The following is a 23,103-nucleotide window of genomic DNA, read 5'->3' on the forward strand; positions in this document are numbered from 1 at the left end:
ACGACCAAAGGTCGTCGGTCGGAGGGGAGAACCATTAAGGAGGTGGTCGGCGGTATAGGCTCATACCATTGGGCTTTTTGTGTCTCGGTTGAGATAGAAAGGTTGAGGAAGAAGAAGAGGGTGAGATGTTTTTTTGGTTCCCATGGGTTTGTGGAGAGAAAAGGAGAGGGGGTTTAGTTTTAAAACGTTTGGATAAATAATGCTCTAGGTTTCTCGATTCAAGAGTACTTCATACTTTTGTCACCAAAGTGTTTTGGTAAATTACTCCTAGGCTTCGTCATTCTAGTACCCTTTGTATTATGTCCACCTGTTTTAAGAGAAAATCACACAAGTCCCCTTGTTTTTTTTTTGAAAAATGATTACTTTGTATTAGAAATCACAAAGTACACCACCTCATGGACCTCATTGAAAAACCTCTCTAATCCTAATTAGAGGAAAAAGAGTGAACCTTGGGATGGAAGAAGGTCCAACAAGGACCCAGGAACAACAAGAAACAACAGCCATGAACACACCACTAGAACATCCCGAAACAAACAACAATAATGTAGCTACACATTACCCCTGAATGAAACACAAATAAGAACTACACACATCCAAAACAACAAACAAAACCAAGATATAACCTCCGAGACATAAAACAGAAGAGATTTGCCTAACAAAGGTTGTAAACTTTTGATCTGAGCCCAAACAACGTCAACCAAACAGTAAGAAAACGAGACTACGAACAACTCTAAAACACTCGAATCCATCGAGAGTATAGCGAAACAGTAAAAAAGATCTCTAGAAGCTCTGCCCTAACACGAACCTTCCACGCGAAGCGTTGCCCTCGCTACAAAGATCAATCTCCGACCGATCAACAGCACAATCTGTCGCAAATAAACCACGATAAGCCACATCCCTACTATCAAATTGCCTCGACTTCTGTCTCCTCAAATCTTCTATATTCTATTGAGCATACACACTAAATATCAATCTCGAAAATCCAGGTTGGACTGCTGGGATTGCACCAAACCACCATGCATATTTTACAAAAAAATCCTCGCCCATTGCTCTAATAATCGCCTACCTGGATAATATGACGAACATAATTAAAAATGGAGAATCAAGCTTATTCCCTTAAAAACGCAACTCCACCTCACAATCCACTATCCCATACAAGTTGTCTCCAAATCTGCAACATTATCACTCCTCAGGCAGAAACGCAAACATGCAGATGCAATAATAAAAACCCAGGGCCCCCCACATGCATCACTCCTAGCTCCACTAAAACTCCCATACCATGCTGCCTCTCTACCAAAACACACAAAACCGCAAACACCAATATAGCTGCCAATACCAAAAATATTCCTCTGGCACAACGCCAAGAGCTACACGTGCCCATACCACCTTACTCAGGACTAGTTTATTCTGCACAAACCACAACGAAACCAAAAGCATCCACCAAAACATCGGCGATTGCATGCCACGCTCCGCCATCAACCAAAGCTCCAACAAAGAAAGCACAAAACCTCATAAAATGGAGAACTTCCAAAAGAAATAACATCCACTATTAAACGACAGCCACATCACTTCCACGACCATAACACAAAACCAACAATTGAAGCGGTTACCTCCTGCAACCTAGGACTCAACACATCATCGATACAGATGTATTCACCTCTCCACCACCGGTCGAAATGCCATCAAGGAACACACAATGCAAAACAACAAATACAATAACGGGCAATGAACATCATCTAAAAGGAACTTCAGCGAACACCTATCTAGGCAAAGCAATCACAAGACAGCTTAAGGACGAAGGAGAGGAAATAACTTTGAAACAACCCACTCTCTCAAATCCAACTAATAGACGAAGAAAGGACACAAACGCGACGAACACCGAAATTGCGAGGTTGAGGCCGCCTCCACCATAGATCTTATTGCTAGAGAGAAAACAAATAAAAAGTTAGAATAACAAAAGAAAGAAAAAGATCGGCGGCCAACAACTAACCATAAAGGCTGGTGTCGCCACCTCCGCCTCAGGCAATAAAAACTGCCTAGTCCCCTTGTTTTAGCATCCTTTGATATTCTTGTCACCTATTTTGTGGATTAATCACCCGAAGCTCCTCCAATTTTTACCTTCTTTTTACACTTTAGTTTATTTTAAGTTAGCTTGCTGATTTTATTTTATTTTATTTTGATCATTGATTATGTCATTATATTTTGTGTTGTTTATATTTTAGTCATCACATATGCTTTTCTATTTATTTTAAGTTAGCTTGCTGATTTTATTTTATTTTATTTTGATCATTTAATAATTATTGCTTATTAATATTCGAATGTTTCTACGACCTTGTGGTGACCCAATTGGGGTATGATCCACATTATCATGGTCCGGACTCTACTAACTTCTAACTGATTTTTTATTTTTATTAATTTGTTTGAATTATTATAGAACCTTGTGAAGACCTAATTCAGGGTATGATTCATATTATTATGGTTCGGATTCTACTATTATTTCTAACACTAACCAATAATTACTTATTTATCTATTTACTAACATTAACCACTAACAACTTTTTTTTTCATTTTTTCACTAAAAGGAAGGGCAATCTCGAGCTTGGGTCCTTGAACTTTCTGGAATTTTGAAAATTGCCATAAAATTTTGAGAATCATACAATTTGGCCCATGAAAAAAATTTCCCCAACTTCAGGGTGTGACAGTTCACTTACTATGTCCATGGAGTAGGCTCTATGCAATATCGGGTTCATCTTATAACGACGCTCGAGAAAAAAAGAATTAGATAATTGAATTAAATACGGATTAAAAAAATTATTTTGAATTATTCGAAAATTTTTTTTAAAAAAATTGGGCCTTTAAAAAATATTTATACAGTCTCGACAATTCCAACCCTCTCCAGTCCCCAGCACCAATGACCTCTATGATAAAAAATCAAACTTGATTGTGGTCATGTTATACATATATAAATAATTAGAAGAAAAAAATTGGCCCCAGAATAGTATAAAAGTTATAATAGTTTGAGTTAATTTAATATACAATTTAATATCTGATTTTTATTTTTAAATTAGGGTATTTATTTTAATATATAGTTTGTTAACGATATTTTTTTAGATATTTTCACTTCATTCGTATTTGTATACTATTATATAAATTATTTCTAGTAAGGTTTTTGACATATTAGGATATGTAATTTGGATATGGATTCTGATATTTATATATCTGATTTTTTAGATCAGATACGGATCACAATTTTAATGGTCCAAATTTATTGATATCCAAAATTTCGGATAGGATAATATACGATATCAAAAAATGTACACCCCTAATTGAGACTACCACAAACGAATTCCAATGGTGAGAACTGGAAGGAGGATAAGAAAAACATATCTCAATTTTACTCGGATAGAATGGTGAAAAAGCAACATCAATGATGGAGAAGCCAAAAGTAACTGAACCATTTCTATGTCACTTGAGATTTTTTTAGGTGAAATCGACATCGAATTTAAATTTGAGACAGAAAAATTATGATCTTCAATCATCGTCGATAATGATTATCATATTGATATTTAGAAAAAATGGAAAGTAAAAAGAATAAATAATGTTATAAGGCTCCAAAAATGACATCATTTTGAGATCGGCGTCAACATCTTTTCGAGGGAAGTAATATAATGAGGATCACAAATATAATTATATAAATTTAGGTATTTGATATATTAGCATTTATGTTAACGATAAGATTGATTAAAACCATTTAAGAATTTAATGACTCAATTAACAAAATTCACAGTTCAATTGTCAACATAAAACCTACCCTATGATTTAACGACTATACAAGTAGTTTATCTTATAAATTAATACAGTTTGAATTCATCAAATTAAGCTTCGCTTAAATAAGAAAACATGAGTTCACGAAGGGGTCGAAAAGAGACTTGGGTTGGGGACCATCCCATTCCACTGATTCCCACCACTCCTTTGGTATTATCCGAACTGAAAGAGAAAGATTTGCAGATGCAGATGCAGATGGTGGGACATTATCAAGTTTGGGAAGATTAAGACCCATCCTCTTTAATTTTGGACAGTCTACAATCTCAATTTGTAGAAGAGAATCACAAACCAGTACTCCACCAGCACTGCAAATGCTCTTTAATTCAGGTAGATCCCACAAACTCAATAGGCTCAATTGTGGAAGATAAAACTCGGTGATAACCATTCCTCTTTCCTCCGTCTCAACTTCTGATGTTATTATTTCCTTCAATTGCTTACACCCTTCAACACTGAGTATTTGTAAATTTAGCGGCACACAATTTGGGGAGAACAACTTTTTCATATTTCTGCAATCATTTATTTTAAGAGATCTAAGAGATGAAAAGGAGGAAAGTGAGAAGAGGATAAACCTGGAGAAAAGAGGGTATTCTTCACTGCAATCAACATTGCATTCCCTAATTTGCAATCCCTCATTGTCACGTGGAAGCACAATCTGGTAGGTATAGATGTTACAACCACTTACAACAATTTCTTTTCTTGCACCTTCAAAAAACGTAGGAAAGCCTATATCTCCCACGTAGATTATGTATTGACGAGGCTCTTCTCGGCCACGGCAAGCTTCGAGATACATATTTAAGTTGTGCCAGTCATGAAACCTCCCTTCAAGAGTTCCCTGCAGTTTCTTCAATTCACCAACCTCCTTTCCATTTATCAGAGTTTCACCGACGATCAAGTCTTGAAGACAACAAAGTCTTGAAAGTACTTCATTCGGGATCTCATTTAAGCTGTAGAAATAACCTAAATTTAGGTACTCAAGACTCACCAAGTTTTCCATCCCATCAGGGATTTCCTTGATATTTGTTCCTCGAAGATTCAACTTCTTTAAAACTCCAAGATTTGACAACGATGGAACATTCTCTAAATCTTTACAATAAGCAAGCAACAATGAAGTGAGGTTCTTCAAATTTGATAAGGAATGCGGAAGACTCTTGATAGGATTGAAGGAAAGATCAAGAATCTTGAGTTCATTCGCATCATCGAAGAAGCTTTCTGGAATACTTTCTATACGACAATCAGACAACAACAATGTTGTGAGCCCGGGACACTTCGACAAGGAAATTGGAAGACTCTTGATAGGATTTCTGTATATATCAAGAACCTTAAGTGCATCCATATGCTTGAAAAATCCTTCTGGAATACTCACTATATTGCAATGAGACAACAACAATGTTGTGAGCCTGGGACACTTTGGGGGTGACATTTCTAAAGGTATATATAACCACTGATTCCTCATCAACGAAACTTTCTCTAGATCCTTGCTCCATTCTTGCACATCTGGTATTTTTTCAAGCATCATGCCAGTTTTTACCAGGACTCGAGATTCTGCAATATGTAATGCCATGTCCCTTATAAGATCATGCATCTTTATAGTTCTTTCATTTTCAGAATGAGTAAAAACTTCCAACAAACAATTGCTGATGAGTCTATTCATTATTGCACGACCCCTGTCAAACCCTGCCCGCATGCTATCCATTTCTTCCACAAGCCCTTCTGCGATCCAAAGTTGAATAAGACTTCGTTCTTCAATTTCCTCATCTTCCGGATATAATGCACAACTGAGGAAACAATCTTGAAGTTTTGGATTCTTTAAACGATCAAAACTAAATTGTAATTGTTGGAACACTTCTTCTTCGAATCCATTAACACTCTTTTTGCGTAGACTTAATTCTTTTAGTGCATTCCTCCATTCTGAAATGTCATCAATGCCCTTCATACAAGAAGCTATAGTAATTACTCCCAAGGGCAAACCTGCACAACGCTTAGCAATTGATCTTGCAATTGGTTTCACCCCTCGAATAATGAGAATATCACGACCCGCCTTCTCCAAGAACAACGTCCATGCCTCTTCTTCCGTTAGAGGCTTTACTTTAATCATTCTACAACCCACTTGTCGACACACATCAGATGATCGAGTTGTCAACACTAACTTACTCCCATTTGACGGCTCGAGAATTCCTATTCTCTCTAGTGAAACCTTCTCCCATAGGTCATCCAAGATCATCACAAACCTACCCTTCTGAGACAATGTTTCAAAGATCATCCTGCCCTTGTAGTTTCATCTTCATCACCAGAAAATTCTACTCCAATTCTACTTGCAATGTCTTTCTGCAGTTTAACAATACTCACCTCTTTGGATACAGTGATCCAAATCACAATTTCAAATTTCCCCGTCTCTTTTAAGAGTTGGTTGTTTATAACCTTCATGATGCTTGTTTTCCCACGCCACCCATGCCCCAAACTCCAATCTTTCGAACCCCATCATCCATCAAGCACTGCCAAATCTCTCTAACACAGGCCTTTACAGCTTCACCTGATAAACTTATTGTGGATAAAACTTGTCCGATCCATTGAGGATTGTTAACCACCAAACCTCCATGAAACTTACCATGTTGAATAATAAGTTCTTCAACTTCCTTTGTACTCTTTGACAAATATTCTGTGTGAGATGCACGTGTAAGAGCACTACTTTCACCGATTCTGTCATCAAGGTCTTGCACTTCGCCATTGACTCTTTCAACATTTTCCAACCATATCTGGACTTCCTCCTTGAGTTTCTTCCTTGGCTGCAGCTCTGTTCTCATTATATATTCCGTATCTTTCTTCGTTCCATTCAATTCTTTTAATTTCCTTTTAAGGTCCTTCATATGCTGATCAAAGCTCATGTGATCGTCCAAGTGCTTATTAATCTTATTCAGAACAAAGTCCATGGCTGCAAGTCACAAGCAATATGTTAGAAACTGGGCAACACAGTAATGAACATGGAGTAGAAAGCGATATATGCCATGGACTTGCAGTTTATGAAAAAAATCAAGTTAATGATTATGGAGTAAAAAGAATGAAAAAGAATCATGTTCCTTGCAGTTAATGAGGTTCGAAAGAACAATAAAAATGTAAAATTCAATACATACCTCTTCTGAAAATTTTGTTCGGAGATGATAACCGGAGAGAACTAGCAAAAAAACGTTCCTGATAATATGAGAAACGGTGATATAAAGAGCCACTCCAAAGGGTTCTCTATGCATGTGCTAGAATTACCTACACTTAAGCAATTTTCACCAACAACAAACAAGGAAATCACACACCCTTGGCGGAACAAATCACTGTTACACGCACACAGAACAACAGGTAATTACAAATTTCCAAGTTTATTGGTCATTATTGTCTTTTTCTTCTTTATAGGCTACTGATATTGTTAGGCCTGTAAATGAACTGAATGTTCAGCGAACCGTTCATGAACCATGCGGCGGGAAGTTCGTTTATGTGCGTTTATTTATTAATGAACGAACATGAACAAGATTTTGTGTCCGTTTAATTAAATGAACGAACATGAACATAGGTCTCGTTCGTTCATTTACGTTCGTGAACGTTCGTTATGTTCGTTCGGTTATGTTCGTTTATGTTCGTTCATTTATGTTTAATTCAATCTTCTTAAATCAATTTTGGTGACCAATTTGTAAGTATCTTAAAAATATTAATTAATCTGATATTCTGATGACCAACTCTATAATTAACCCAATTTTATTTGGAGATTAAATCCAATATGTTAACCTGTGAGGCACCTCGCACCTATATTCATTTTCCTCCTTTTTTTCCCCAAACCCTAGTATTCACTGGAGAGTGGAGACGATCGGTGAAAGCTTCAAAACAAGTTATATTATAGTGCAATCTAAAGTTTTACAGGTATGTTTTCCTCTATTTCTCTGTTTTATTTGGCTTAATAGTTGATATGTAAAGTTATTGTGGGTATCTTCACATCTAAAACTCAAGAAAACATCATACTTCTTTCTAGAAATAGATGGGAAGATAAAGGTAACAATCGGAAGTATATGAGCATCAGTAAAGAGAAAAATATATAGAATTTGCCAAAAAAAACAAAACAAAACAAAGGTTTCTATGCAATTTCTGAAAAAGAGTGTAATAGCGGAAGTAATGAGTTTTCAAGGAAGAACCCATTAATAAGTAGAAAATACACTTTGACAATGAACTTTTGTTTTCATAGTTCTTGTGTGACCTTTAGTTGTGGAGTAGACTTTAGGTACGATAAAATTTTGAATGGTGGTTTAGCAATAATATCAGTTAGATATGTAGCATCGGAGGGATTTCGGATCTATGTTATTGCCTTGTAGTCCAATTTGTACCGTTCGAAATCTTCATGCTGTTAAATTTTCTACTCTGCTAATGGAAAGGACTATTATTAACAAATCTCACTAAAGTCTGACATTGATGTCACAAAACTTTTAGCCGGCGAATTTATTAGAATAACGTAGTGAAAACGATTGTTCATATGTAATCGTGGACCACTAAAATAAATGTTATAGCGTTAAATTAAAGTCATGTGAATCATTTAATATCTTTAAAAGATCAATCGAAATATATGATATCTTCAAACATTTCATCGATGCTAATCAACTCTTACGCTATTTATCATTGTAGATTTGGTTAATTTGCATTGTCGACTATATTTCATGAAAGAACAATGGAAGGTAGGGTCTCCAACGTTCGTGTTCATTTATGTTCGTGTTCATTTATGTTCGTGTTCGTTTATGTTCGTGTTAGTTTATGTTCGTTTATTTATTAAATGAACGAACATGAACAAACTATATTCCTTAAAGAACGAACATGAACAAAAAAAATTTGTTCGTTTATGTTTGTTTATTTATTAAATGAACGAACATGAACAGACCTTCATTCGTGTGCGTTCGGTTCGTTTACAGGCCTAGATATTATTATTTGTTATTTGGGTTTATTGTCTTTTTCTTCTTTACACCGCTCACCAAAACTTAAGCAAGTTTCACCTACTACACAAAGGAAATGTTGACTCCAGTCTCAGTGACCTACTACACAAACGAACTGATTTTCAATAAAGCTGGTTAGGTGCAACGACTTTAAGAAAGTCAAATTAAAGTTTGATTTGAATCATATTTAATACTATCTTGGTAGATACATAATGTGAAAATATAGAAATATAAGCCATCCAAGTCAATTCAAAATTGACAATAACAACATGGAGTGTCAGATTGGTTTACAAAAGAACTAATGGCATATAAGCAGGGACGGAATGAGCCTTCAGGAATACTCTCTGTACCACAATCAGACAACAACAATGTGGCGAGCCTGTGACACTTCGATAAAGAATTAGAAAGACTCTTGTGATAGAATTTCTAGAAAGATCAAGAATTTTAAGTGTGTCCATATGCTTGAAGAAACCTTCAGGAATGCTCCCTATATCACAGTCAGACAACAACAATGTTGTGAGCCTGGGACACTTTGGGGGTGACGTTTCCAAGGGTATGTACAACAACGAATTACTCATCAATGAAACTTTCTCTAGATCTTTGCTCCATTCTTGCTCATCTGGTGACTCTATTAACATCGTACCGGCTTTTACCAAGAATCGAGATTCTTCAATATGTAATGCCATGTCCCTTAGAAGATCATGCATCTTCACAGTTCTTGTATTTTCGAAATGAGTAAAATTCTAACAAACAATTGCCGATGAGTCTATTCATTATTGCACGACGCCTATCGAACTCTGTTTGCTTACTATCCATTTCTTCTACAAGCCCTTATGAAATCCAAAGTTGAATAAGACGCCCCTCTTCGATTTCCTGATCTTCTGGATATAATGCACAACTGAGGAAATCCTTTAAACGATGGAATTGTAATTGTTGGAACACATTTTTGGCGTTGACTAAATTCTTTTAATGCATTCCTCCATTCGGAAATGTCATCAATTCCCTTCATGCAAGAAGCTGTAGTGATTAGTCCTAAGGGCAAACCTGCACAACGCCTAGCAATTGATCTTGCAATTGGTTCCACTCCTCGAATACTGAGAATATCACGATCCACCTTCTCTAAGAACAACTTCCATGCCTCTTCTTCCATCAAAGGCTTTACTTTAATTACTCTACAACCCATTTGTCGACACACATCAGATGATCGAGTTGTCAACACCAACTTACTCCCCGCAGACGGTTCAGGGATTCCTACTTTATCAAGGGAAACTTTCTCCCACAGGTCATCCAAGATCATCACAAACTTCCTCTTTCGAGTCAATGTTTCAAAGAGAATCCCTGCCCTTGTAGTTTCATCTTCGTAACCGGAAAATTCGACTCCGATTTTACTAGCAATGTCTTTCTGCAGTTTAGCAATACTCGTCTCTTTGGATACAGTGATCCTAATCACAATATCGAATTTCCCAGTCTCTTTTAAGAGTTGCTTGTTTATAACCTTCATGATGCTTATTTTTCCCACGCCACCCATCCCCCAAAGTCCAAGCTTTGGAACCTCATCATCCATCAAGCACTGCCAAATCTCTTCAGCACAGGCCTTTACAGCTTCACCTGATAAACTTGTTGTCGACAAAACTTGTCCAATCCATTTAGGATTGTCAACCACCAAACCTCCATGAAATTTACCATGTTGAATAATAAGTTCATAGACTTCCTTTATACTCTTTAACACATCTTCTCCGCGAAATCCATGTTTATTCTTTCAACATTTTCCAACCATATCTGGATTTCCGCCTTCAGTTTCTTTCTTGGCTGAAGCTCTGTGCTCATTATAGATTCTGCATCTTCCTTCAAACCATTCAATTCCTTTAATTTCCTTTTAAGCTCATTCCGATACTGATCAAAACTCATGTGACAGTCCAACTGTTTGTCTATCTTATTCAGAAGAAAGTCCATGGCTGCAAGTCACGAGCAAAATGTTAGAAACTAAATAATAACGCATCATGAGGTGAATGTATCTAAACATGTTTTAAAAAATTCCATTTTCTCATAAAATTTTATTTTTTATTTTTGTTTAGTTTTGGTGTTTCCTTGAATTTGAGTTTTAATCTCATACTTTTTTATATTTTTAGAATTCGTGTGTCAAGGCAGAGATTATTAATGTTTGACGCAAACTCAATTTGACTCATGAATATATATAAAATCAAGAGGAAATTATTTTATTTTTTATATTAATGAATTTTTTCCGTAATTGTTTTTCAAAAGAGTTTTACACTTAAAAATATTAATATCTATTTTATTACGTGATCATTTTATTTATTGTTATTTTCTAATAAAAACTCCGAATTAAAAATAACTTCATCACTATAAAATAATACTCTGACTTCATTTTCATTAATACATGAAATTGAAATAATCATTATAAATATTGTGCATATATTTTTCAACATACATGTAAGCTAATTTTAAAATTGGTGAGTTGAAGATATAAAAATATGTGAAAATAGTTTGTTAATGGTTGAAGATAAGCCAAATTCTTTACTTCCTCAGCCTTGAACAATCGCTTCTTTCCAGTTTCATCTTCGGGTATTTTCTATTGAAGCTCTTCTATGATCTTGTTTTCGACTATTGGATGACGGGAAACCAGCCAAATGAACCAAGTAAGAGCAGAGCTTGTGGTGTCCCTCCCTGCAAGCATCATACTCAAAATAGTCTCTCAAGAATTTATCGTCACATTCTAAACCTATTGACTTCTCTTCGGTTATGTACGGTGTTAAGAGATCCACGCCTTCTTCGACGATTTCCGATGTCGAATTCGACCCTCGGTTCAAATCTTTCCTCTTCTGCCATATATACTCGGCTATAATATCATCAAGAACTTGCCCCGCCTTTCCATATTTCCGTTCTTGTCCCGTGTTCAGCCACCTCTGCAACTTGATAAACCATGGTGGCCTGACATGCCGATAAAATATCGCTTCCTCGGCATCATCCAGGGCCTTGGAGAAAAGAACATCCGGAAATTCGACCGAAAGGGATCTAGGGTCATGGCCAGTAACCAAGATGCATGTAGCATCGAACGTGAACCTTCGGAATATATCTTCTAAGTCTGCCACTAGGCATCGTTTGGCAAAATGGTTCATAACAGGAACGAGCCCGTGTGCCACCTTATAATGGGAAGCCCTCGACAAAAAACTATGAAACCGGTGAGTTCTCACGAATCCTTGAGCAACCATCCTCTGTGAAGACACCAAATTTTATCCTTTAACATTATATAATATATTTACATTATAATTTATATATATATATATATATATATATATATATATATATATTTTACATATGGTGCATACGTATTTACACACAAATCTGTTACATTTGCAGGCCTGTTACACGAGGCCCAGCTGTACACAACCCAAACGTGGGAGTCCAAACGTGTGGGGTTTTCAGAAACCCTAAACATATGCTCTCAAACCCTAGCCTCGTCAGCGCCGCTTTAGCTACCTCTTCACGCGGCCAACACCGAGTTTCACGGCAAGACCCCCATCACCGCACGTCTCGCCTTCAACGACCGGGACTCTCGGCCACGCAAAGAAATAAGCAACAACAACCAACATCAGTGTTTTACTTTAATTTAAACTCTAAAAATAGCCTTTTTTTTTGGGCTATAAATATTATGTAAAGCACACAAGTTTAGACACAGAGAGATTACTGCGAATACACACAGAAAGTCACCATAGCAAGCACAAAGAAAGTCAGAACACTTGTACAACATTTCGAAACAAGAAATAAAAGCGAGGTATATTAGTTGTTTACCTTTTCGTTCGCTTGATCCTTTGCACGTCAAATTTATCGTCCATCGTGTTGTTTTGAGTTGAAAGTAAAAAATCTTTTGGCCGATGAAAGGTGTTTTTCGTTCGAGATCGTTTGTATAGATCTACGAAAACCCGAGGCCTTTTTTTTGAAAAACCAAACTTGATTTTCAAAACGAGGAGAAGAAAAGCATTCGGAAAAGTAAAAAATCTTTTGATTTTGCCGCCGATGAACGGCGGCCGTCGCCGTTCAACGGCGGCGGCGAGGCGGTGTAGGGCGGTCGATTTCTGGATTCTTGAAGAATCCGGCCGTGTTCTTATTTTTTGAAGAACACTTGAGAGTGTTTTTCAGAGAGGGGGAGGAGAGCTTTGATTTGTGAGGAGAGAAATGAAACTAAAAAAATGTTTGAGTCATATATTAAACCCGTTCCAGCTTATGCCCAACCCGATGAACCTCGGACCCGCGTGTTTTTGCAAGAAGCGAGAGATTTGCGTTTTGGTTCTCCAGTTTCAAAAACATTTAATTTGGTCCTCTGAATCGATTATTGAACCTGAAATCCTTGTAAATTGACCCTTGAGTTTATTTTGTTTTCAATTTATCCCTACTATTATATACTATATTTCATTATTATTATATTTTACTCCCTTATTTATATATATGCGTTTTGGTTCTCCAGTTTCAAAAACGTTTAATTTGGTCCTCTGAATCGATTATTGAACCTGAAATCCTTGTAAATTGACCCTTGAGTTTATTTCGTTTTCAATTTAATCCCTACTATTATTATATACTATATTTTCATTATTATTATATTTTATTCCCTTATTTATATATATGCGTTTTGGTTCTCCAGTTTCAAAAACGTTTAATTTGGTCCTCTGAATCGATTATTGAACCTGAAATCCTTGTAAATTGACCCTTGAGTTTATTTCGTTTTCAATTTAATCCCTACTATTATTATATACTATATTTTCATTATTATTATATTTTACTCCCTTATTTATATATATATATCTTATGTATATTTTTATTTTATTTTATTATATTTATATATATATATATACCCATATATATATATATATATATACATAACCATAATTATTTTTATTATTTTAAGAATTATTGATGGCGTATATAAATGTATATTTTTTTTCCTTTATTATTATATGTATATTCTTTATTTTTTTCATTTACTTTATTTATTTTTATTCTGTTGCGTTTCCTTTTTATTTAATACATGTTTTATTTGTATTCCTTTGTTTTTATATAGTTTTCATTTCTTTGTTTGTATGTTTTTTTGCTCTTCATATATGTATATATACATTTATTTAGTATTTTTTTCTTTCCTTTATCTATCTTATTTATCATTAGTTTATTTGTATTGTCTCCTCTTATTTGTATCATTGGTTTGTGGTTGTTATATCTTATTTATTTTCACCCCTCCAAACGTAACGTTTTTTTCTTAATGGTCTTCATTCAATTAATCAAGGTAGTAATTTTGGATCGTTATTTTACCTTTTAATTTAGATTTATAACTTTCTTAATTAAAGACAACTGGAAATTATGTAGTACCGAAAGGGCAGTTCAAGGGTGCTAACCCTTCCTTGACTGTAACCGACTCCCGAATCCGACACATCTTTGGTAAGACGCAGATCAGGTAAGAAATAAGGTATCCGATCTACCTATTTAATTTTAAATAAATGATCGGTGGCGACTCCAATCCACATTTTTCAAGTCGAAGCCCAATCCCGGGCCCAACCGAAAGACGGTTATGACAGCTTGGCGACTCCGCTGGGGACACAGGTAAGTGAGTCAGGCTAAGGTAATTTCCAGTTGTCTTTTTAATGAAAAGGGTAAGTTTGAACTTTAAGGTAACATTTCGATCCTTATTACTTACTTTTGGTTATATTTTTTTTTTCGAGTAAATAGTTGGACTAATCGTTTTCTCATGATTTCAGACTTCAAAGTTTTTTTTCATCTAAGGCTCTATACCCGAGCTCCGAACCCGTTTTAAGTGGGGGTGAAAGCGACGCCTTCGTGTGAATTTATTCACCGTATGGGCCTAGCAAGTAGCCTTCGGGATTCATATACCTTATGCCTTCGTGTGAATTTATTCTCCGTATGGGCATAAGGGAATGTGTCCTCTCGAGTTTAACTTAGTCCACACAAGCCTGTGATGGGTTTCGGACTAAGGGTCTGGTCGGTCCAAGGGGGCGCCAGCAAGGAGAACTCGAGTACCATTTTTAGAACCCAAACCGGGAGGCTTTGAATAAATAGAGCCTACCCCAAAACCACATTCCAAAACCTAGGACATTTCTTTCCTAACCTTTTTATTTTTTATGTTTTTTCATTTACCATTTATTTTTATTTATTTTTATCTATTTCTATTTTACTAACCTTTTGCCTTGTGTTTGTTTTTAGCGTTTGCATCATAACAAAAGGCCATTGATCCCTAAAAAGGTGTTTATTAAAACTCAAATAATCTGAATTTATGGACAAAGGTGTCGTAATACAAGAGATTGAAAACGCTGAGGCACGACTATGGTCCGAGAAGACTCAAAGTGAAAGGGAGACAGTCTTCAAGGAAGCTATGTGTCAGAGTTGGTTCGCTACACCCCTATCAGCCTAAAACAAAACAATGTACAAGAGCTTCGAGATATCTGGGATAGTTGGAAGAATGATCGGAGACAGAAGTTCAGCCAACGGTACAGTGACATTGCACTCTTGCTTCATGTTAAAACTGATGAGCCCTTAATCAGAGCCATGGTCCAATCTGGAACCCGGGATATAGTTGCTTCACTTTTAACCAAGAGGACATGGTGCCTACCATCGAAGAATACACTACACTGCTGCATTGTGAAAGCATCAAGCTTGAGCGAGCCTACATTAAACACATCAAAAGCCAGCCTTCAAGAAGCACTGGCCAAAGTTGCAGGAGTAGATGAGAAATGGGTAATCGATCAGACTCAGCGTAGAGGCAGTGGAGAAGGAATTGAATGGATCCATATAAAGCAACTAATGAAAAACCACCCTGATGAGTGGAAGACTATAGACTTTTGCAACTGGGTCTGTACGGTTTGATTATCTTTCCGAAAGCTTTGGGGTGCATTGACGCTGCCGTGGTGGAACTATTTGAGCAACTTTCTAAACGAGTTAACCCAGCACCAGCCATCTGGCCGAGACCTTCGATCGCTCAACCATGCCGAAGAACTGGGGGGAGGAGATTAGGGTGTATTCAGCTCCTTCAGGTCTGGATTCACAGCCACTTCTGGAAGACTAACGGGGTTGCTACGCCGTTTCAGCACCACCTATTCACCTCTAGGTGAATTTATTACCTTGAAATGGCATGAAGGCGCTTCGAAAGAAAAATGGATGAAGGTCTTTACGCATCTTCAAGACCGAGATATCGTCTGGAGAGCCCCTTGGTTATTCCTCAGTGATGTTCTTTTTCGATGTGGTGACTCCGACACTGTGACCTTACTTTGACTTTGGGGAGCAGTCGGGTATGCTCCGCTATTAGCACTTAGACAATATGGAGCACGTCAGTTTGTCCCAGCAACATGCGGGTTAGTAGGTCAGAGTTTGAGTCACGGCGATAGCTATAAGAAGATGCTCAAATAAGCAGCCGATTCGTGGAGGAAAGTATTCCGGATGGATGTTGTAGCTGCCAGAAGCATGCTCACTCCGGATTATGGGAGTGGCGAAGATTGAGAAAGAATGACAATATCCCTGTGCCAGACTGTGATGACACCCGGACCATGGAAGAACATCTCAGGCATGTCCCTTCTGAACTCGAGATAGCCAAGACCGAGTTTGAAGCCGTGAATAATGAGCTGAAGAAAAGAATAAAGGAACTTGAAGCAGAAAAACTGGAAAAAGAACAAAAAAGAGTCCGTTTTGAGCTCGAGACTTGAGAAAAGGGTATCAAGAAGGTCAAGGATAATTCCAAGTTGAAGGTAACCTGAATACTGGAAAGACGAAGCTCATAGCTGAAAAGGAAGTTTGAGGGGCCTGATGAGAAAGCTTGGAAGGAAAAGATGAAGACTGCCAAAGACGTTGGCAGATAGTCATATCAGAACCAGCGCTTGAGAGTTCGGGTAGCTGACTTAGAAAAACAACATGAGAAAGAAGGCAAGACAATAGCTGAGTTAGAAGCTATTGTAGATGGGTTCAAGAGGAAGCAAACGAGCTTCGATAGTGCCTTTCGACGGAGGATTACAATGGCGTTTCCGTTGGGAACAAGCACAACGAAGGGTGAGGGCCCGAGACGGCAACCATACGAGATTTCCTGGATCAAGTGCAAAAAGCAGCCCGTCATCTTCACGGTCTAGCAAGGAAGCTGGTGTGGTTCGACAAGGCATTCAACCAGTGACAGATGAAGGCAGAAGACTTGTTAACATACTGGAAGCTGTTCGGGGTCTAGAGGATTTAGTCCGAATGTACCTTTAATCTGTTTTTATGTCTCTAAAAAGATAAAACATTTTTGTCTGAATAAGGATTATTTAAATAATGAACCTTTTCTGGATCAATGCCTCCAATTGCATCATCATGCATTACATTTCTTGCATTTTATATTTCATGTCTGTTTATTTTATATTTTTTCCATGTTTTACATTCGTATTAACTAACAGAACATGTCTCAGACACCGAGCTTACCACCACAAGCATCAGATACACATCACCCGCACAATACTCGAGCAAAAAAGAGACAAATGGAAGCCAGAATGGAGAAGATCGAAGAGCACATGGCAAGTCAAAAGGAACTAGAAGATAAGATGGCTCAGAACAGTGAAAGTACTCTTGAGTCCATCAAGAAAAATCAGGAGTCCTTGGTCGACCAAATCGTAGCCAAGTTGTCGTAAAGGGAAAGCAGCACTACCCGGGGACTCATTCGTTACCAAAGCGAAAGTTGCACCTGCTGCGAAGATGCAAACTTCTACAATCGTCCCTGATGATCATCCGATGATTATCATGTCCCAGACTTTGATGAGGAAGATAAAGCTAAAAAGATGGAAGAAAAGATAAAAATATTAGAAGATCAAATAAAGATGGTCCAAGGAGACCATGATTATTATGGAGTGGACGCAATGGAGCTGAGCCTAGTTCCAAACTTGGTGCTTCCACCAAAGTTTAAAGTTCCTGAGTTTGAGAAGTTCGACGGGAACAGTTTCCCTTCAGCCCATATTACTATGTTCTGTCGAAAGATGACAGGATATGGCGGGAATGACCACTCCTGATCCATTGTTTTCAAGAGAACCTGTCCGGTTCAGCTATTCGGTGGTACAACCAGCTTAGCCGGACTCATATCAAGGCGTGGAAAGACTTAGCCAAGTCTTTCTTGGAGCAGTATAAGCATATCAACGATATGAGACCAGACCGGGTCATGTTACAAAGCCTAGAGAAGAAACACAATGAGAGTTTCCGACAGTACGCACAGAGATGGAGGGATTTATCTGTGCAAGTTCATCCACCCTTGGATGAAAAGGAAACTAGAAAGCTGTTTGTACAGACCCTGAGGGCACCTTACTTCGGGCATTTGGTAGCAATCACGTCGGGGAGTTTTTCAGATTTAGTCATGGCCGGCGAAATGATCGAGTTGGCCATTAAACAAGGAAAGATTGAGGGAGGAGACTCCAGTAAAAAGCCTCCCATGAAAAAAGGAGCGAGAGATCAACAATGTGAACACCTACAACGTCAACAAGGGGGTTACGATCTCAAGCTCAAATTCCACAGCACATCTGTACCATCCGGTACTTCTAGACAGAACCAGAGAGAACCAAGAAGAGAAAGGGAAGGGAACAGTTTGACCCCATTCCCATGACGTATAAAGAATTATACCAACAGCTCTTCGACACTCATGCAGTGTCGCCTTATCCTATGAATCTAATAAATCCCCCTTACCCGAAATGGTATGACGAGAGTGCTCACTGTGAATACCATGGCGGTGTGCAGGGGCATTCGATTGAAAGTTGTCTCGCATTCAAAAGACTTGTGCAACGAATGCGAAACAAAAATTGGATCACTTTCAACTCCGGAGCACCAAACGTCGCCCAGAATCCTTGCCCAATCATCAGGAGACAGGAATCAATGCCGTTACTACCGAAGGGGGCAGGAAAGTTAAATCGAGTGTTTTAGAGATCAAATCTCCTTTGGCTTAGGTATGGAGCCAAATGGTGAAGGCAGGGCTTCTTGCACCATATCCGGATACGACAGAAAATGAAGATGGTATCCATTGTTGTTACCACAACAAAGAAGGGCATAAAGTGCAAGATTGCCCAGAGTTCAGATTGTTAGTCCAGCTCATGATGGATAGAAAGGAGCTGAGTTTTATGAAGAAATTCAAGATTCTTTGGAAGCAGATGTTTGTGCCACCGGAGAATCATCAGATAGAAAATTTGGTAGGGGGTAGTCCTTTGATAATTACCCCTAAGGCAAGCATGACAGTGACAACACCAGCCAAGGTGGTAATCTCCGCACCGCGGCCTTTTCAATATAAGGACAATCGGCAAGTGCCATGGAAGTACGATGTCAGGTGAGTACTTCCGGAGGAGGTGTATAGTAAAGTGGGGCAAAGACCACTGGAGCCATTCAAGAAGATGTGCTAGTCGTCGATGAACCTATAAAGGAGGAAGAAGCTAAAGAGTTCCTCAAGATCTTGAAGCACAGCGAGTACAACATTGTAGAACAGCTCCACAACTTACCTACACGTACCTCAATGCTAGCACTATTTTTAAGCTCGGAAGCACACCGAGAAGCGTTGTTGAATGTCCTTAGTCAAACGTTCGTGCCACAAGACATACCAGTCAGCAAGATGGATCGACTGGTGAACAATATTCAAGCTGATAATCTCATCTCGTTTTCAGATGATGAGATTCCATCAGGAGGAAGAGGCCGAACGAAGGCGTTACACATTACTACCTACTGTAAGGGGCACGCTTTACCAAGTGTCTTAATCGATAATGGTTCAGCCCTAAACGTGATGCCTTTGATTACATTGAAGAGGCTACCAATAGATACCTCTCATATGAGAGCTTGTCAGAATGTGGTCCGAGCATTTGATGGGACCAAAGAGAGGTATCGGAAAGATTGAGGTACCATTGACCATCGGACCAGCCACCTATGATGTTGAGTTCCTTGTGATGGATATCATGCCGTCCTATAGTTGTCTTTTGGGAAGGCCGTGGATTCATCAAGCAGGTGCAGTACCCTCCACGTTGCACCAGAAAGTTAAATTTGTCATTGACGGGGCCTTAGTAATTATCAACGCTGAAGAAGATATCGTGGCAAGCGTGACCACGGAGGCCCCATACATCGAAGTAGACAAAGAAGCAGTAGAATGTTCGTTCCGCTCCTTGGAGTTTGTGAATGCCACATTCGTGGCGGAAGGAAAGAGAATCCCAAGACCTCGACTCTCCAAATGCACAAGGATGGAGATCAAGCAAACCCTGGCCGAGGCAGAACCGGGAAAGGTTTTGGAAATATCTGCAGGGATGATCAATCATGTCCTTCCTATCTCAAATTAGACCAATTTGGGCTCGGTTTTCAGCCCATTTATCATGAAAGAGAAAGGAGATCCAAAAGAACCGGGAGAGAAGGTTGGCCAGATTGACTGGAAACGAACTCCAATGGAAGCCTATGACATTCCCGCCGCTTTTTCAGAACATTCAAGTCAGGTGGTTATGTGTTTGAGACCACCTCCGAGTTAGAACGGCTCTGGAAGATCTGAACGTTAATGCCGTGACCACAGAAGATGTTGACAACGGATAGATCCGGGATGCCTTCTGCCACATGGGTTCGTGCCTAGCAGTTGGTCGGTGGAAGAACTACCTGTGGTTTACAAGAATCTTTCAGAGTAATATTCGAACTATCCCTATTTGCCTATACCCGGGGCAATAGGTGATCTTTTGTAAGGGTGAATAAATGTTTTGTTTAAGTTTAATAAAGGATGCATTTTTCTTTTCCATGGCAAACAAATTTTTCTTTTATTCATTATCTATCTCCTTCATTCCGTACTTCATTTCCAGTTACTCTCAAGTTAGTTCTTGACCACATGGCAAACAAATTTTTTTTTTTTCATTATCTATCTCCTTCATTCCAGTACTTCATTTCCAGTTACTCTCAAAGTTAGTTCTTGACCATTCCGTGTGGGATATTATCCTCTCACACATACACATCTTCCTCTTTTCAGGTTCCCAGATAACGATATGTGGGCACTAATGATCCTGATCCGGAGTGGATTTTGAATCAACCATTTGTCTTGGGGAATTTGAAGAATGCGATAATGAAGAAGAGTACAACTTGCCTACCGAATTGTTGAGAATAGAAAAAGAAGAAAAGCAAATACTGCCACATGAGGAGGCGATCGAAATATTAAATTTGGGCACTGAGGAAGATCGAAAGAAGGTTAAAATCGGCACAACTCTTTCGACTGAAGCAAGAAAAACCTGATAGCCTTACTTCAGGAGTACGAAGATGTGTTTGCTTGGTCGTATCAAGACATGCCGGACTAGACACAGATATGGTAGTTCACAAACTGCCAATCAAACCAGATTCAAACCTGTGCAGCAAAAACTGAGAAGAATGCGACCAGAAATGCTCCTTAAGATAAAGGAAAGTCAAGAAGCAATTTGATGCCGGTTTCTCCAAGTGGCCAAATACCCTGAGTGGGTGGCCAACATAGTGCCTGTGCCGAAGAAGGACGGGAAAGTACGCATGTGTGTCGATTACCGGGACCTTAATAGGCCAGTCCCAAGGACAACTTTCCTCTGCCACACATAGACACTCTGGTGGACAATACGGCTGGGAACGCCTACTTTTCATTCATGGATGGATTTTCGGGGTACAATCAGATCAAGATGCATCCCGAAGACATGGAGAAGACCACTTTCGTCACAATGTGGGGAACTTTCTGTTACAAGTGATGCCTTTCGGATTAAGAATGCTGGGGCAACATATCAGAGAGCTATGGTGACCCTGTTCCACGACATGATGCACAAAGAAATCGAGGTTTATGTCGACGACATGATTGTCAAGGCACAACCGAGAGTGAACATGTCAAGAATCTGAGGAAGCTCTTCCAGAGATTGAGAAAGTTCCAGCTGAGACTAAACCCTAGCAAGTGTACCTTCGGGTAACATCTGGAAAACTACTAGGCTTTATAGTCAGCAGGAGAGGCATACAGGTCGATCCTGATAAGGTTAAGGCTATCCAGAATCTACCTCCACCACGAACCCAAAAGAAGTCCGAGGTTTTTTGGGCAGACTAAACTACATAGCTCGGTTCATCTCTCAGTTAACCGACAAATCCTCCGAAAGAATAGCCCTGGAGCATGGGATAAAAACTGTCAGATTGCATTTGAGAAGGTAAAAGAGTACCTGTCCCACGCACCTGTCCTGATGTCCCTATCCCAGGAAAACCTCTGTTTTTGTATCTATCCATATTCGAGAACTCCATGGGTTGTCTGGGTCAACACGACGAGTCTGGGAAGAAGGAAAGAGCCATCTACTACTTAAGCAAAGTTCACCGATGTGCGAGGTCCGATATCCTCCTATTGAGAAGGTTTGTTGTGCCCTGATATGGGCTACAAAAAGACTTCGACAATACATGTTGTATCACACCACTTGGCTGATTTCCAAGTTAGACCCCACTAATATGATGGGTGTACCTGCTCTATCCGGAAGGTTAGCCCGATGGCATATGCTTTTGTCTGAATTTGACATCGAATACGTGAGCCAAAAAGCGGTAAGGCAGCGCCATATCCGATTTTTTGGCAAGCAGAACTGATGAGAGCTATGAGTCGCTGGACTTTGATTTCCCAGACGAGACTTAATGGCCGTATCTTTAGAGGAAGCAAGCACTTCAGCGGACAGTTCCTGGAGAATGCACTTCGATGGGCATCAAATGCACTAGGACATGCATCGGGGCAATCCTAGTCTCCCCAGAAGGGAGTCACTCACCCGTTTACCAGCAGACTGAACTTTGATTGTACCAATAACATGGCAGAATATGAAGCCTTTGTCTTGGGAATTCGGCTGCACTGGGACAAAATATAAAGACTTTGCGGGTGTATGGAGACTCAGCCTTAGTAATCTATCAGCTCCGAGGAGAATGGAAACTAAGGATAAAACTGTTAGAATACCGAGACTAGTGCTGGATCTACTCGAAGTTCGACGAAGTCACCTTCCACTACGTGCCTAGAGAAGAAAATCAGATGGCTGACGCTTTAGCTACATTGGCACCGCATTCAGGTGGTGGGGGGAGTCTGAAATGATGCCAATAACAGCAGTCGTAGAGTACCCAGCTCATTGTTACCAAATTGAAGAAGTGAAAGATACGAAGCCTTGGTACTACGACATTCTCAGTATATCAAGCATCGGAGTTATCCAGAAAACCGAAAGAAGAGAACCCTTAGAAGGTTGGAGCTGGATAGTCCTTGACGGAGGTTTTATACAAGAAAAGCCATAACCAAGTTCTGTTAAGGTGCGTCGATGCTGAAGAGGCAAAAATGATAGTGAAGAAG

The 23,103-nt window shown here is 38.9% G+C and overlaps 1 protein-coding gene and 1 pseudogene across 1 annotated transcript; both read right to left on the bottom strand.

The window, feature by feature from the left end:
• Nucleotides 1-3,886: 3,886 nt before the first annotated feature.
• Nucleotides 3,887-6,988, bottom strand: LOC120202808 (annotated as a pseudogene).
• Nucleotides 6,989-11,348: 4,360 nt separating this feature from the next.
• Nucleotides 11,349-12,391, bottom strand: LOC120202810 (alkane hydroxylase MAH1-like). The gene is made up of 3 exons (XM_039203174.1): nucleotides 12,279-12,391; nucleotides 12,115-12,178; nucleotides 11,349-12,013 (listed from the first exon to the last, which is right to left on the bottom strand). Exons 1-3 carry the CDS (start codon nucleotides 12,389-12,391, stop codon nucleotides 11,354-11,356), a joined length of 837 nt encoding a protein of 278 aa, XP_039059105.1. The 3' UTR covers nucleotides 11,349-11,353.
• Between the last annotated feature and the right edge of the window lie 10,712 nt (nucleotides 12,392-23,103).

This window comes from Hibiscus syriacus, unplaced genomic scaffold (genome assembly GCF_006381635.1).
Source record: "Hibiscus syriacus cultivar Baekdansim isolate YM2019G1 unplaced genomic scaffold, ASM638163v2 tig00009009_pilon, whole genome shotgun sequence".
NCBI lineage: Eukaryota > Viridiplantae > Streptophyta > Magnoliopsida > Malvales > Malvaceae > Hibiscus > Hibiscus syriacus.